General features: G+C 36.5%; 1 protein-coding gene across 1 annotated transcript in view; it reads left to right on the top strand.

Moving 5' to 3' along the window:
- Nucleotides 1-15,162, top strand: part of LOC116448873 (dynein heavy chain 5, axonemal-like) — a 151,934-nt gene that overhangs the window by 58,568 nt on the left and 78,204 nt on the right. Inside the window, exons 42-48 of the mRNA XM_032119892.1 lie at nt 803-992; nt 3,447-3,664; nt 4,576-4,887; nt 9,889-9,978; nt 10,063-10,299; nt 10,806-10,973; nt 14,864-15,070. Of these exons, the coding sequence (XP_031975783.1) occupies nt 803-992; nt 3,447-3,664; nt 4,576-4,887; nt 9,889-9,978; nt 10,063-10,299; nt 10,806-10,973; nt 14,864-15,070 (1,422 nt within the window). The remainder of the gene's footprint in view (nt 1-802; nt 993-3,446; nt 3,665-4,575; nt 4,888-9,888; nt 9,979-10,062; nt 10,300-10,805; nt 10,974-14,863; nt 15,071-15,162) is intronic.

The raw sequence follows: 15,162 nt of genomic DNA, 5'->3' as shown, positions 1-15,162 counted from the left end.
AGCTGAAATAGTCTTTGGAAATACCATGAGATCCTAGGGGATCTACCTGGTCCTCTAATTGGCTCTTGTTTTTAATTCTTTTTACCCTAAGGAGAGAAAGAAAGAATACATTGTATTAACTTTTAATAATGTCATCAAAGATCCTTCTTAATCCAGAATTTCAATTTATACATTTCTTGGGACTCTGTTGCCTTTTCAGAACATCATAAGAATTGCATTAAGTGAGGTAATTGGAAGCAGCTAACACCTACTTGTATAGTCTAATGTCTTTAGATAATACTATTTAAAGTATTCATCTTTCTTTCTATTGCTGTAATTAAAAGGTTATAGCATGTCTAGACTCTGTGTATTTACCTTGGGAGCCAGTTTGGTGATGGAACCAATTATTCTGTTTCTAATATTAATCTATTCAATGCATTGGTATATGTGTTCAAACCTATAGCCATGCTTCAGTGATTTACAGAAGGAAAAAATCATAAAAGTTCTAAGGCAAAGTATGATTGGAATAAATCTTGCTGGCTTATGTAGCAAATGAAGAAATGTGTGTGTATACACTGAAGAAAACTGTATTAAGTTGTTAGAGTTTTTATCAGCCTAAAGTATTTAATTTAGAAATTACTACTTGTGATTTCACTGTATGAAATTCACTTCATAAAACTGATGGATAATTATAATATTTTCTTTGGAAGAGATAAGATTTTCACTGCCATCTTTTAAACAGCTTATCTTGAAGATTGTTTACAACTATAATAATAATTTTGATGAATAAATAATGTATTTCCCCTTACTTTATCCTTGACAGGTGGATGAAGATGAACCTTTATTTATGAGTCTCATTAATGACCTGTTCCCTGGAATTACTCTGGATAAATCTGGGTATCCTGAACTACAGTCAGCCATCCAAAAACAGACAGAAGAAGCAGGGCTTATTAATCATCCACCATGGATACTTAAACTTATTCAGCTGTATGAAACTCAACGAGTCCGACATGGTTAGCATGCTAGATGAGGCTTTGAGACTGCATTGTATTTGAGACTATATTATATTATCTGCCATTAGAATGCAGATTAATTTCATGAAAATTGTTTTAAAAATTTGAACAGATGCCATTTTTAGAGCCTACGTGGGTATTTTGCTTAGGAAGCTGTTACGACCTTTTTTTAGTGTGCAACGCTTTGTTGTATTATGTTTTTATTGGGAGTATGAGTGTGGCCTTTGGTGATTGAAATTTCTATAGAACAAGTTAAAATTGATACATTAAAATCCAGAAACAGCAATTTTGTTCAGTGTTCTGAAAACAACTGCTGCTCTCAGACAGATTCAGTCATGAAGCTCGAGTATAAAGTTACTGTGAGATTATGGTGTTGAGAAGATTACACAAAATAATCTCTCAAACCTTTACTTTGATAGATTCTACCATGTATGAGATATAATTCGAAGTGTTTTCTTTGTGATCGATTCTTGCCATTTATACTGAAGAGAAATAAGCTTTCTTCCTGCTGGATCAGGGGAGTTAGACAAGATGGACTCCAGAGGTCCCTTCCAGCTTCAACCATCCTTTGATTATATGAAAATGCATTTTTACAGTGCAGAAAAGGCCATTGAGTAAAGTTTATCCTGTCCTAGGAAAGGTATCAAAGACAGTAGTAAATCCAGGTTTACAATTCATAGCTCAGTGGAAAAAAAATACCCCCACTTTGAAATGTCCCCCATACCCCTAAACTCTAACTAATGATTTTTTGGTAAAATAAGGGGAAAATATAAAGGAAATGTAACTAAAGCAGCAAAGATTTATGAAGATACCATCCTTCTTATTTTCATGTCATAATAAAAGAATAGTCAGCTTAAACTAATGAAATAAATGAAATACTCCTTCACATACCACAGTCTGAGTCCTTAATGCCTCAAACTTGTAATTCAGACCAAAGAACTGGTTAGTGCTGTGCAGACTTACTAATTTACGTCCAGATCTCTGGATGCAGTGTTCCATATCAAACCATAACAACTATTTCTATATAGGAACCATGGAAGTTTTGATTATTTCAGTTATGATTAAATGTGTCTCTTTTTAAAAGAAGCTGTTTGATTTGTGATACACAACAGCTTCACTGTTCCTCAGAAATCTTCATGATCCACTGTGGTATTCTTCTTAGATGCCTCTTCTCTCCACACATCCCTACTATACTCCTACAGGAGATCATGCAGCTCCAATTGTCCGAACAGTTGGATGCTCAGACCTTTCTATGACAGAAGTTACTGCATTGAGGGAAAAAGATTATCTTTTCCTGATTTCCATTTGTCCTACTCATGAACTTGAATTTACAGAGAGGTCACCATGGGATTTCAAATAATGAGGAAAAATCTGTAAAATTTATTACTTAGTTGAAATATGGCAGTATGTGCACATGAAGTGCTTCTACACACATACACACGCATACACACATAGAGATTCAGTGCATGGGTCCTGAAATCTGTTTGGCATAACAATTTTGGTTGAAATACCACTGAAACCAGCTGAAAAGCCATTTGGTTAACATTGAAGAGCTTGTATTAGATTTCCCCATATGTAACATATGGCACGAGTAAGTGATTTTCTGAGTCCTCAGATTGTTTTGGGGAATGTCCAGCTTCCTTTAGTTTTAGAGAAAATATCACACAATCTGCATTGCACTGGATTAGGTTTGTAATTTGGGTTTGTGCTTGTTCCACACCTTTGTTGAAGACGTTTTCAAAGCCAACTAAGGATTACGTTATCCAGTTGCCTTTAGGTCTAATAGGAGCTGTCTAGGTCCCTTAAATGACTTTGGAAGTCTCAATTTGAATGTCCCATCTGATTTTGGACAGATTTATTAGGTGATTTAGAAAACATAACAAAAAAAGTTCAACCATAGGCTCAATTTATTATTGAAGACATGATTTATTTTTCTTTGGTAATGTGTATACACTGATGAAATTAAGTGTGGTTGCTCTTAAATGGTTTTATGTAAGAAAGAGGTGTTAAAATGCCAGCATGGATGGATGCAGGTACATGTTTTTGTTACTTTTGCATTGGAAAGATGCACTCAATTTTGTATATCATTGGACAATTCTCATTCTCATTAGATAAATTTAGAAATTACTGTGTTTGTTTGCCACCATTCATGTCAATGTCATTGCATGAGAATATCAAGAGGCAGTTGTGTTTTCCCGTTAGAAAAAAGAAAATAACTGCCTGAGGGAGGATACAGACCCACATAGGCTTGCGTATCATACTAGAGAGACATTTACAGAGGCCTTTTAATAATAGTTTCAAATTCTGTTTCAGTCAACATTAAGTGGAATGAGAAACATGCTTATGTATTGGCTTTTGATAAAAATAAAACAGGGATCATTGATGCAATGAACCATTAAATGGTAGGACAACACATTGACATTTCATTTTAAACCATATTTGTATTGTTTTAAGGTATGATGACTCTAGGTCCAACTGGTGCAGGAAAGACAAAATGCATTAATATTTTGATGAAAGCAATGACAGATTGTGGTGCTCCTCATAAAGAGATGAGAATGAACCCAAAGGCAATCACAGCTTCCCAGATGTTCGGTACCCTTGATGTTGCTACAAATGACTGGACAGATGGTATTTTCTCTACATTATGGAGAAAAACTTTAAAAGCAAAGAAGGTAATGGATGTTGCATCATGATAGACATTTAATACTGTTTCCATAAGGTGTTTCCATGAGTGTCATTATCTGTCATTTATCTGAAAGGTCGTCCATTATAAAATCAAATGGGAATATGCAGTGTTAATTTTACTTTGTGTCTGATGAGCTCAATGTGCACAAGAGTCAGAATTATATACACATCCCAGACAGCACTAGGCTTCCCAAGCATTTGAGGTTCCAGAATTAATTTAGAAAATATTTTAAGGGGTTTGCTTCCTTCTGTAAGCAGTTTAAACACAAAAGCAAAGTGTGTTCATGTTTTGATGTGAGAACAGGAAAGTCAATTTTCTCCTGTCTGGTTTTAATTCATTGCCACTCTATTTCACTAGTTATATAGGAATGTAAGGCTTTGGTAAGAAACCGATGTAGGCATTTCCCAATTCTCTTATCAAACTTGCAGATCATGTTTCATGGAGTCATAATTACACTCACATCTTCTGAACAGCCACTCAGTTCTGACTTGGAAAAGGGGAAGCCTTACATGAAATACTTGGGTAACATCCCACAAGGACTGACTTTATGCCTGTGTCTATGACTGCATTTAGTGGGAAACATTTTCATCCATCTTGATGGATGCTGGGTTGGCTGATGTACTTTTGTAGAAGAAAGATACAATTTTCTGGTTAGTACAGCACAAATTAATTTTTGTCACTGTTTCTTAATATCCTTTTTGTTGTGACACAAGATGACAAAGGAAGAACTAAAATCACTGAGCAAATTATAAATATTGCATTTTTAGATTGCTTTTTTGCTGAGCACCAAATTATGGCATTATTTACATCTAAGAGTACGTTTTCTGATATTACATGAATGTGTATTTTTGGTCAATGTAAGTAAAGTTGAGTGTGTATGTCTATCCTTTTTTTTAGGGGGAGCATATCTGGATAGTTTTGGATGGACCAGTTGATGCAATATGGATCGAAAATCTGAACTCTGTTCTGGATGATAATAAGACCCTTACTTTGGCCAATGGAGATCGTATTCCGATGTCCCCCAATTGCAAAATTATTTTTGAACCTCACAACATTGACAATGCTTCCCCTGCCACAGTTTCTCGTAATGGGATGGTCTTCATGAGTTCTTCAGTGTTAGACTGGAAGCCTATTTTAAGGGCTTGGCTGCAGACACTACCTGTTACGTACTCTGACATCCTATGGAATTGCTTTAATGATGCATTTCAGGTATTTAATTAACTACTTTAGAAAAAAATTGCATTTTTTATTCTTTATTTAATGAAACATTGCTGCTTCCTAAGTGCTCTTTCAATTATTTACATTTCTTTGTTTATGTAATAAACTAAAGATGAAGGATTAAAAAAAAGAGAAAATTATCTCTATCATTTATAAATGACTGAAACTATAACAGATGAATAATCTGGGTGTTTTGGTTTTGCCTCCATACGATAGTTGGCAATGAATTGTTAAACCTGTGATTATTTTATATTGCATGTTGGCAAAAACAGATACTTTCTTTACTTGTAATTTTAATACTGTAATTTTAATTCCTGTTAGGATACACAAAGGAAGTGGGTAAACTTCTTCTTTTGTTTTAAATATAAAGAAGTAAATTCAGAAAGGAATCAGGCTAGGTTTACTCTGTGGAACAGGAATGCATTTGGTGCATTAGCTATTTTTAAAAGACATTCTATAATTCAAATTAATCCAGAGTAGTTCTGTGCTCTGTGCTGCTCTGAAGCTCTGACTATAATGCTGGAGTTCTGACTATAGTTGTCTCTTCTGATTTTATTATCCATGTTTCTGTTCCAATGGAAATTTTTGAAACGTCATCTCTTTGATACATTTTCTGACTAAATTGTGTTCAATCAGTAGATCAAAAGCAGGAATCCTGAATGTTTTTCCCCCTATGTCTGGCCTTACCTTACTGAATCATTAGAAAGGTTCCAGCAATATTATGGATGGTTGTACTTGATACTGGGTATAAAAGCATAACCTCAGTAGTATACTTCAATCAAATTGAAATATTAATTTCTGGTTTTGAATGTTTTTAAAGAAATAATTATGCCTTTGCAACCTTTCAGAGTTGTTATCTTCTGATTTCCTCAATATTTGTGAAATAAATGCAACTTCCAACATATCTTGGTTTTCCATCAGCTTGGTCCTGCCTGTTTACTCATTTAATTGGTGTTGGATTTCACAGTGGTTTCTCTTGTAATATTTTTCATTGCTCTTGCATTTTAAAAACATGGTTTTTAATGAACTTTGAGTGACATTTCAGAAAGCTTTTTATAGATCATGATAAAAGCAGTGATTGATATATACTTAGAATGCCCGGAACGTTAACAAATGTCTTCTTTCTACTTTTCATTTCAGTGCACATTTACTTTAAAACCAATGTTTAACAAGCTATTCATTTTGTTCTACCTCCAAAACATAATGATATGACATAGTATTTACTGCAGCAGAAAGAGAAACAATTCTGATAATGAGTTTTAAAATATGCTTCCAAAGTAATGTATGTGGGTCAATTCACTCCTTCTTTGCCACAATTTTATTTTATGCTACAACTTGCTCTGAAAACATAACAACAACATTTAAAATGCCCAAGCCTGAAGCAATAGCAATAAAGTCCAGAAAAATATGTATTTTATTAGATTAAGAAATGAAAATGCAGTGAAATATGAAGTTAGTTCAGTGCTGAAGGCTGCATTTAGAACTATCAAAATGTAAATGAAAGCTGTCATGCTGGCAGTTTTCTTTCACTTCTAATGTGCTGTCTTTGCTTCTCAAATAATAGAGGCAATAAAAGTGATTTTACAGATAAGAGTAACACTACTTTTGTGTTCACATGGCTCTTTTTATAGTTATTATTTTCTCCCACATTAAAAAAAAAAGGATAAAATTCAATAAGAAAGTTTTTCAAATAAGTTTCATCAACAGTGGTAGTCAAACCCCAGATATAGACCTTGATGAATTTAATGCTAGTATTAAGAAAAGCATGGATATAAACATCTTAGAAAGATCTGATTTTTCAAAGAAAACGATGATTAGACTATAGATGGAAATATAGTAACCAAGGAGACTCAGTCTTAAGTAGACATACAGAGACTTTCTGAAATTAATCTAATCTCAACTAAAATAGATGTAAGACAACTGCTATAATAATTCCAATTTCCTACAAAACACTCTCATTATTTATGCTAATCAAAATAGTATTTGTCACTGAAAGTCTTCATGTTGGATAAAGTAATTAACAAAGTTAACAAAGGTGCAGCAGGTAGCAGTAATGGAGGAGGAAACATCAGAGAATAATAGTTGTGAATCAGCAGAAAGAATATATTCATTCATTTCATGTGTATTATAAATGGCACTGTAAGTCATCATTTTTTATACATTAAAAAAAAAATCAAAATCAAAGTACAAAAGACAGAAAGTCCCAAACCAAAACCAATCCAAGTCCCAAACCCAACCTTATTTTGATTTAAGATTATTTCAGAGTCCTTTCTGTTTCCACAGGTTTTTTTTTTTTTTAAACAGTGATTGAGGGGCTGGAATTTCCCCCTTCCTTTCCCAATTCTTTCTTCTCAGCAACATTTCCTGCTTCACAGTAATTTCAAATAAACTCCCATCCCTATAAAAAGACTCTACTCTCTTATATTTAGAAGCTCTACTGCCAATTCCTGGTCTGTGAATGATGCTGCTACCTGTAAGAAACAGAATTGCTTAGCTGATGGAAGTAATTATCTGAGACAGTTTCAAAGAACTGAAATTACTAAAATAATTACCTGAGTGGTGTTATTGAGATTGTGAAGTGTGAAGCTCAAACCAGTGATGGATGTTATGTGAATAGCATAAGTTTCAGCACATCTATGTATTGTTTAAATGAAAAAATGTAGTAGCAACTTAAGTTTCAGATTTGACTAATTTTCTCCCTCCACATTAAATCTCACATTAATCCAATTTGTGTAAAGGCTGGCATTGCCCCTGGAGCATAGAGCTGAATATATAATCCAAAGGGTTTCTTACCTTTAATATTTTTATGTTAAAATTAATATTACAAGTGTTAATAACTTTCTATTACTGAGTTGTTCTTTTGCTTGTCTAAATCCTTTGAGTATATTATGAGCTTCCTGTCCTGAGGAGTATTCTGTAGTCTGAGTTCTATAGTGACTGTACCCTATGCAAAAGGAGTCTTCCTTTCATATGAGCTTTTAGCCTCTGACTTCGTTTTTCAGTCTCCTTGTAAGGGATAGCAATTTCCTCATCCAAATTCTTTAAAATTTATGTATATTTGTTATGACCCAGCTCATTTTTCCAGTCCCCCTGTCCAAATAATTCATGCAAATTTCTGTGTTAATCTTGCATCCTTTTTTCATTGTTTTAAAAATTGTAGTAGTAATAAAATACTAGCATATATGGAACTGATTTTTTTTTTCATAAACTCAAAGAAAAAGAAAACATTAAAAAGCCCTTCATAAACTTCAGAAACCTCACTGGAATCATAAGTACCATAAAACTAGTTCTGGTGAAAATTGGGCTCTTGATAATACAAAATACTTTGACGCATGAAATATCTTTATTCTGTGTGTGTCAAATCAATTATTAAACAATTTACAGTGCCCTATGAGACATCTAGTCTATTTTACAGATGAAGAAGCTGAATCTCAGTGAGACTTAGCCCCAGATTCTAAGTGTCTTAGATTTGAATTTCCCACACTGCTTGTGGGCACTCCCCTGTGGCACCCACAACCCCCTCAGTTACTCGGCTGAGCCCCCTATGTCCCACTGGGGGCAAACCAGGCATTTTTGAGGGAAAGCCACAAAATGACAGTGCGCAGAGGTGGTAGCACTTTTGCTTGTCAGCAAGGAATTACAAAAGAAGCAACCTGATAGAGTGGGTGGCATCCCTGCCCATGGTGGGGTGAAGGAATTAGATGACCTCTAATGTTCCTTGCAACCCTACCCATTCTATGATTCTGTGTATGCCCACACTCAGACTGTCTTCTTAGACCACTTATCCGTGAGCCTACTCCAGATTAAGAGGCCTAAGTGAGTTTTTTGATCACAATATATATTTTTGTTGTGTGCGTTACCTGGTATTCTAGTGGGATGGAACTCAGGTGGATGGGTAAAAATATTGATTCATTCTCTGTAACAATAAATATCAGCATAGGGCACTTGGAGAACTTCAGTGGCAAAAATGAAACTGAAAAGTGAAACAAGGCTGGTGAGCATGTGGGTAAACAGCTCAGTGATTTTTTTAGAAGTATGTAAGTAAATTGTTTATGTCTTTGGGTGATTGAATGTTTCCACTGTCTTAGCTTTCTCCCTGACAAGACATGACATCTATGAATGGAATTCCTCTGAAATTACTGTGTCCTATAGTATCCCTCTTATACTTTCACTTCCCAGAATGAGTGGCCAGTGTTGATTTCCAAAGATTACGAGGGCAAATGGAACCCATAGGGAGAGAGTTATATTAAAGATTGTTGAACGAAGGTAGAAGTAGGTCATAATTTACATCAGTCTGCACTATTGGATGGCAATTGATATTTTAAAACTTTGCACTGCAAATCTCAGGGAGGACTTTACATCAATTTGAAACTTTGCTCAGGATGTCACAAAACACTTGACAGAGGCAGACACAGTAGCCATCATTATGAAGAAACCTGAGGAAAGTCCAACTTCCATTAAAACAAATTAAAAAAAATATTTTTGGATCTTGCCAGGATTCTACAGGAAAATGAGAATATTGGCTTCAAGAGGGACTGGTACAGTATGGTGCAGTCAGAACAGATCAGACAGATAGAAATTTATAGTGGTGAGCTTGTGCATTGTATATATATGTATCATCAGTGCTTTTATCTTCCTATACAAAAATGTCAGTGGTAGATTAAAATCTCCAGCGGAGAGCACAAATGGCAGGCAGATCCTTGAAGTAACTGAAAAGCAGTCTTCAAATTGCTCTTCAGGAAATTACTCTATGGAGCTCATACAAGTAGCTCTGCTGACTCTGGTACATCAAAGTTATTTTCCTAATATGCTATTGTTAGAAAAAATTCATGGTCAAAGACTGAATATTTATAAGCCCAGAAATGGGGAAAAATGTTGTTTTGAAGGAAAGTTTAAAATGTATTTGAAAATAAGGAATTAGTCTCATCTAAGAAAAAATCATACCATTGAAACTGGTAAAGAAATCTTTAAATAATGTTTTTTTCTTCCCAGGATTTGATGGATTTTGTTTTCTCTGCTGTGACACCAAAAATGTCGATTTTAGAATGTATGTACATCAAGCAAGCTATTGACCTCCTACAGGTAGATATGGTATCCATTTTTCTCTCTCAGATTCTGTGATTTTTTGTAGGAGGGCAGTAGTTCTGTACTGCATCCACTTTGCAGGGTTTGCTGCCTGGCCGAGACGAGAAGCAGCTCAGTGAGGAACACATTGCTCGCTTGTTTGTTTTCGCTGTGATGTGGTCAGCTGGAGCCCTTCTGGAGCCAGATGACAAGCTGAAAATGGAGCTGTTCCTACGGAAGCACTCTGCAGTGAAAGAGCTTCCAGCTGTGAATGGAGAGGAAACCATGTTTGAATTTGGTATCAATGCCTGTGGCCAGTGGGAGCACTGGTCAAAGAAGGTTCGTACACTGCAACATGCTAAGCTTTCTTAATGGGTGTACAAAGTGTATTTGGTAAGAGACATTTTATTTCAAACCCTACATAATTTGGTTGGGAAGATTAACCCTACCAGATTCTCCAGAGCTTCTTTTTTTTGAATGATATTTTTCTTTTCCTGTAAATGTCTTCAGCAAAGAATAGAAACGTGCATTTGAAATATCTTTGGAAGTGAAACAGAAGTGATCTTAACTCTGTCTACTTACTCTATCACCTTACTCTTTAAGAAATTCCAGCAAGGAAAAGCTTTTATCAGGTACCGGAGGAATGAAAATATCCTGTTAGTCTACCACCCATTTAGAAAAGCATGGCAAGATGCTGATTGATTATGAAAGGATACTTGGCTTTCAGGAAGAAAAGTTTCGCTGATGTAAATTTTATGAAGTACATTTGATTTTGTGTTCTGATGCAAAGTGATTCTGTGGGTAGGTAGGAATTCTCAAACTTTTTGCATGTCTTTCTTATGCAGGTCCCTGAATATATTTATCCTAAAGATTCAGTCCCAGAATATACTTCCATTCTAGTTCCAAATGTAGACAGTGTCCAAACAGACTTTCTAATGCACGCTATCATGAGGCAAGGAAAAGCTGTTTTGCTAATTGGGGAACAAGGAACAGCAAAAACTGTTATGATTAAGGTAGGTGGAATGGAAAAACATATGTAATATATTAGTATGATCACATTGCAATAATTGACATTGGCACCAATATTAAGCGGAAGTTGAGAATAGTTTGGTTTTTCTTCAGAGTACATACTAGAATTCTTACAGAGGCATGTTGCCAGTACTCACATGGACCACAAGCAAAAACCCCCAAGTCTTTTATATAAACTTCTATATAAAGGTTTCTTTTAAACTTTGCTAACTGTGGCCACAAGGTCAGATGATAAATGCTCTTTCATATGCTTTCTTTTCTTTTGAGTAGTCAAACAGAAGATTTTGCTAAGAAGATGGTGATCCTTGGAGGCTTTTTTATTTTCCTGTGCTTTATCAGTGGTGCCATGTGTGAACTGGTCTTTTTACACCCTTATTGCACAGCCTTTCTTTAAAAGCCAAATGAAGAGAAAAATAGAGCTTCCTTCTTTAGTCAGGGTGGTTTTCAGAGGGTAAATTTACTGTTTATTATCTTGTCTCTCAATTTCTTCACTGAAAATGACATGTTTGTTCTCTAGAAGAAAATAACTACAGGATTGCTATTAAATTAACAAGGACAGGTTTAATAACTTAATATAGAAAAATCAGTAATCAAAAGGCTGAACAAACCCAGATGTCTTACCAAACTCAGCATCCCTTATTTAAAAAAGTGGAAGCATAGTGTTTTTCATTAGGGTTTCTGTGTTTTTCAGGGGAGCGTGTGGATTCTTTGATCAATGAGAGGTAGCTAAATAAAACTAATCTACTCTTGGGACAGCTGACTTGGCTATACAAGCATCTGTACCTCCACTGGAGGATTTGCAGAGGTCCTGAAATGGAAAATAGCTGAAAAACACCGGTCTAAATTGACCTTTGGCTTTCTTAAAATCTGGAGCCATTTTGTGTGCCCCGGCCATGTTGTCTCTGAGCCCTGACAGAGAGTGAGTTGTACCCCTGCCAGCAGCAATTAATACTATTTTTTCAGCATAGCTGTCCATGCCAACAGGCATGCCGGTGTAATGTCAGCTTCTGTTCCTGGCACCAACTGGAGAACTATTTTTGCAGAGTGAAGAGGCAGGGTCTGGGTGGTGGTCTTGATATTCCGCATGCTGGATTTTGTCCAGATACTGGCAACCTCCTGCTTTCAGCTGCCATTCCTGTCCCTAAAAATAATTGGAACTGATTCTTGGGAGTTGCTTAGGCTGAGTCTGTGCTATAGAGCAGAGTATGTTCCTTACACAAGGGAGCATAATGCCAGCAGATATTTCATCTCGTGTAAGGTTAGGAGTGAGTGTTAACTGCCTTCACAACTGTTCCCCTTCTGCTTTCATCTTCTGTAGAATTTTGCCTTACTACACCTTGTGGAAAAGAGATCTCCAGATATAAACAGTTCATTTCATGAAAAAGTAAAAGAGTCTTACTATAGAGCACTTCAGGTAGTAATCTGAATTAATCGGAATAATCCTCAGTGTTGAGTAAACCATCAGTATAAATCAAAATAAAGAACTTGAAATGGAATGTTAATTTAAGACCTTTATTCTCTGTACTATTAATTCATGAATTGCAAAAAATTTTAAAAAGTGATGTTAAACTGGTAAAGGACAGTTGAAAATTCCCTGACAGTTTAACTAACAAAAATAATCCTATCCAAGACCCTTTTCTTTTTTGAAGATAGTTCTCATTTCTGTACTGTGCAATATTACTGTTACCATGTAAACATTCTGAAGTGCCATAATGAATAAAACACAAATGTGTTTTTTGAATGGTTGAGAATTCGTAGTTGCAGTTTGTTGACCTTGGCCAGCTGCAAGACCCTCACCCAGCTGCTGGTTCCCTCCCCCTCCTCAACAGTAAAGGGGTTGAGGTAAAGACAGGGAGATCTCAACTCACAATTACTGCTATGGGAAAAACATTTGACTTGGGGGACACTTAAAAAATTTATTTCTAATTAAAAATAGAATTAGATGGTGAAAAACAGAATACTGAAAATACCCTCTTCTCACACCTCTCTTCTACTCAGGCTCACCTTCAGTCCCTCATCTCTGACTCCTCTACCTCTTCCCTGGCCAGCAGTGCAGCAGGATGATACGAGGGCGCTGTAGTCAGTACATAACAGCTCCCCTCTGCCTCACCTTCCTCCTCCCATTGCTCCCTCCTCCCACATGGGATACAGTTCTTACCAGAGCTGCAGTTCCTCATGAGCTGTTCCAGCGTGGGTCCTTCATGGGGTCACAAGTCCTACCAGCAAACCTGCTCCTGTGTGGGCTTCTCTTTCCAGGGGTCTGCAGGTCCTGCCAGGAGCTCCAGTGTGGGCTTCCCAAGGGGTCACAGCCTCCTTTAGGCATCCAGCTGCTCCAGTGTGAGGTCTTCCATGGGCTGCAGGTTAACCTCTGTTCCACTGTGAACCTCCATGGAATGCAGGGGACAACTTGCTTCACCATGGTCTGCACCACAGGCTGCAGGGGAATCTGTGCTGGAGCACCTCCTGCTCTTCTTTCTGCTCTTGCTTTGGTGTCTGCAGGCCTGATTTTCTCACATTTTTTTGCACTTCTCTCTCAATTGCCAGGCAGCATTTTGCCCTTCCTGACACAGGCTGAGTGTCTCCAGCGGGTCTGCTGGAGGTGGCTGGAACCAGCTGTGTCTGGCATAGGGAAGCCCCATCCTTTTCTTGCAAGAGGCTGCCCCATAGCCCCACTGGCAGCACCTGGGCACCTGCACTTGGCACATGAGCTTTGCAATTTGTAAATTGTTGAAGCCCTGAGGAGAGATCTGAGCACTGACCTGCACCAACCCCTCACCTGTCAGGAGTACATGCCAAAGACAGGACTGTTGCATATACAGTACACATGTAGGTTGTCAATTATGTCAGGTCTGAAAAAAACCCTATTTCCGAAGGGCACCTTTTCTTGAGCTGCTGTCACTGTATCAACAAAATTGACAATATTCATCAAAATATTTTGAGGGGATTTAGCTGTGTCTTCCTTTATGTTGTCACAGTAAGTGTATGTCTCACTGGAGTTGTTCTTACAGCACTTCATCAGCAATGATACAGATTTCTTTTTCTGAGGTGCCAAAATGGGAACATTTGTAGTCAACCCTCTTTTATGGATAGGAATTTAAATTATATTCAACTTCATCATCATTGCAGAAGAATGGAATCTTTAAAAAGAAATTATGTTGGAAATATGGAACTTTTAGTACTATTTCTAAGCTCCAGAACTTTTCCTAAACAAAATATTTCCTATGCTATATATTTATCCCTCGGTGTGACTCCAGGGTTACATATTTTTATTATAAAACCTCACTAAATATGAAAAGTGGAACTTTGTTGTTTTGGGGCATCCTCAGCAGCTGTGGGAATTGTACATATTCATAAAATTCAAGGATTTCTTTCTTCATTAAGAGAAGATAGCTGTCAGTAAGTGTGATGTAGCTGGGTTTAATTTTACACTGCCATTCCTTTGCACTGCTTTTGTTTTAAGAGTTTTGATGTCGTAGTGTAAACATGAAAATGGATTTGGTTTTTCTCTTGTTCTTTGCTGTCTGCTGTAATAGATCATCACTAACAGCTTAAATTTAGAAAAACCCTGACAATTGCTAATGCAAAGTTTATTTGCATCTTGAGTTGGCACACATCTACTTGTAATACTTAGTGAAGTCTATTAAGAGTTTATAAATTTTAATACTTAAAAAATTAATGCAAAGCATTAACTGACAGTTTGTTTGAATTTCAAGTTGTAGATGGTGCATTTATCTTAAATAAACTGTGTTTGGAGATTTTGAAGTTAATAGCAGGACTGAGATTTTTGCAGGGCTGCTGAGCATCTGCATCTCCTTTTGTCTGAATTCACCTGGAGTTACTGGTGCACTTGACTTAAAAGTAGTTTATCTTGCAGAATTACACAAGCAAGTATGATCCTGATGTTCACTTGACCAAATACCTAAACTTTTCTTCTGCAACTCTGCCACATATGTTCCAAAGGAGCATAGAAAGCTGCATAGGCAAAAGAATGGGCACTACACACGGTCCTCCAGCAGGGAAGAAAATGACTGTCTTTATTGATGACATCAACATGCCTCTGATTAATGAATGGGGTGATCAGGTAAAAGGAAAATACTAACTTTTGGGAGTTGGTGGTCTTACCATTGTTGCTGATACTGATCAATGGGTTGAAAAAATGGGACAGGTTAGAAA

This window comes from Corvus moneduloides, chromosome 1 (genome assembly GCF_009650955.1).
Source record: "Corvus moneduloides isolate bCorMon1 chromosome 1, bCorMon1.pri, whole genome shotgun sequence".
Classification (NCBI taxonomy): domain Eukaryota; kingdom Metazoa; phylum Chordata; class Aves; order Passeriformes; family Corvidae; genus Corvus; species Corvus moneduloides.
This window is presented reverse-complemented; position numbering and strand designations above follow the sequence as displayed.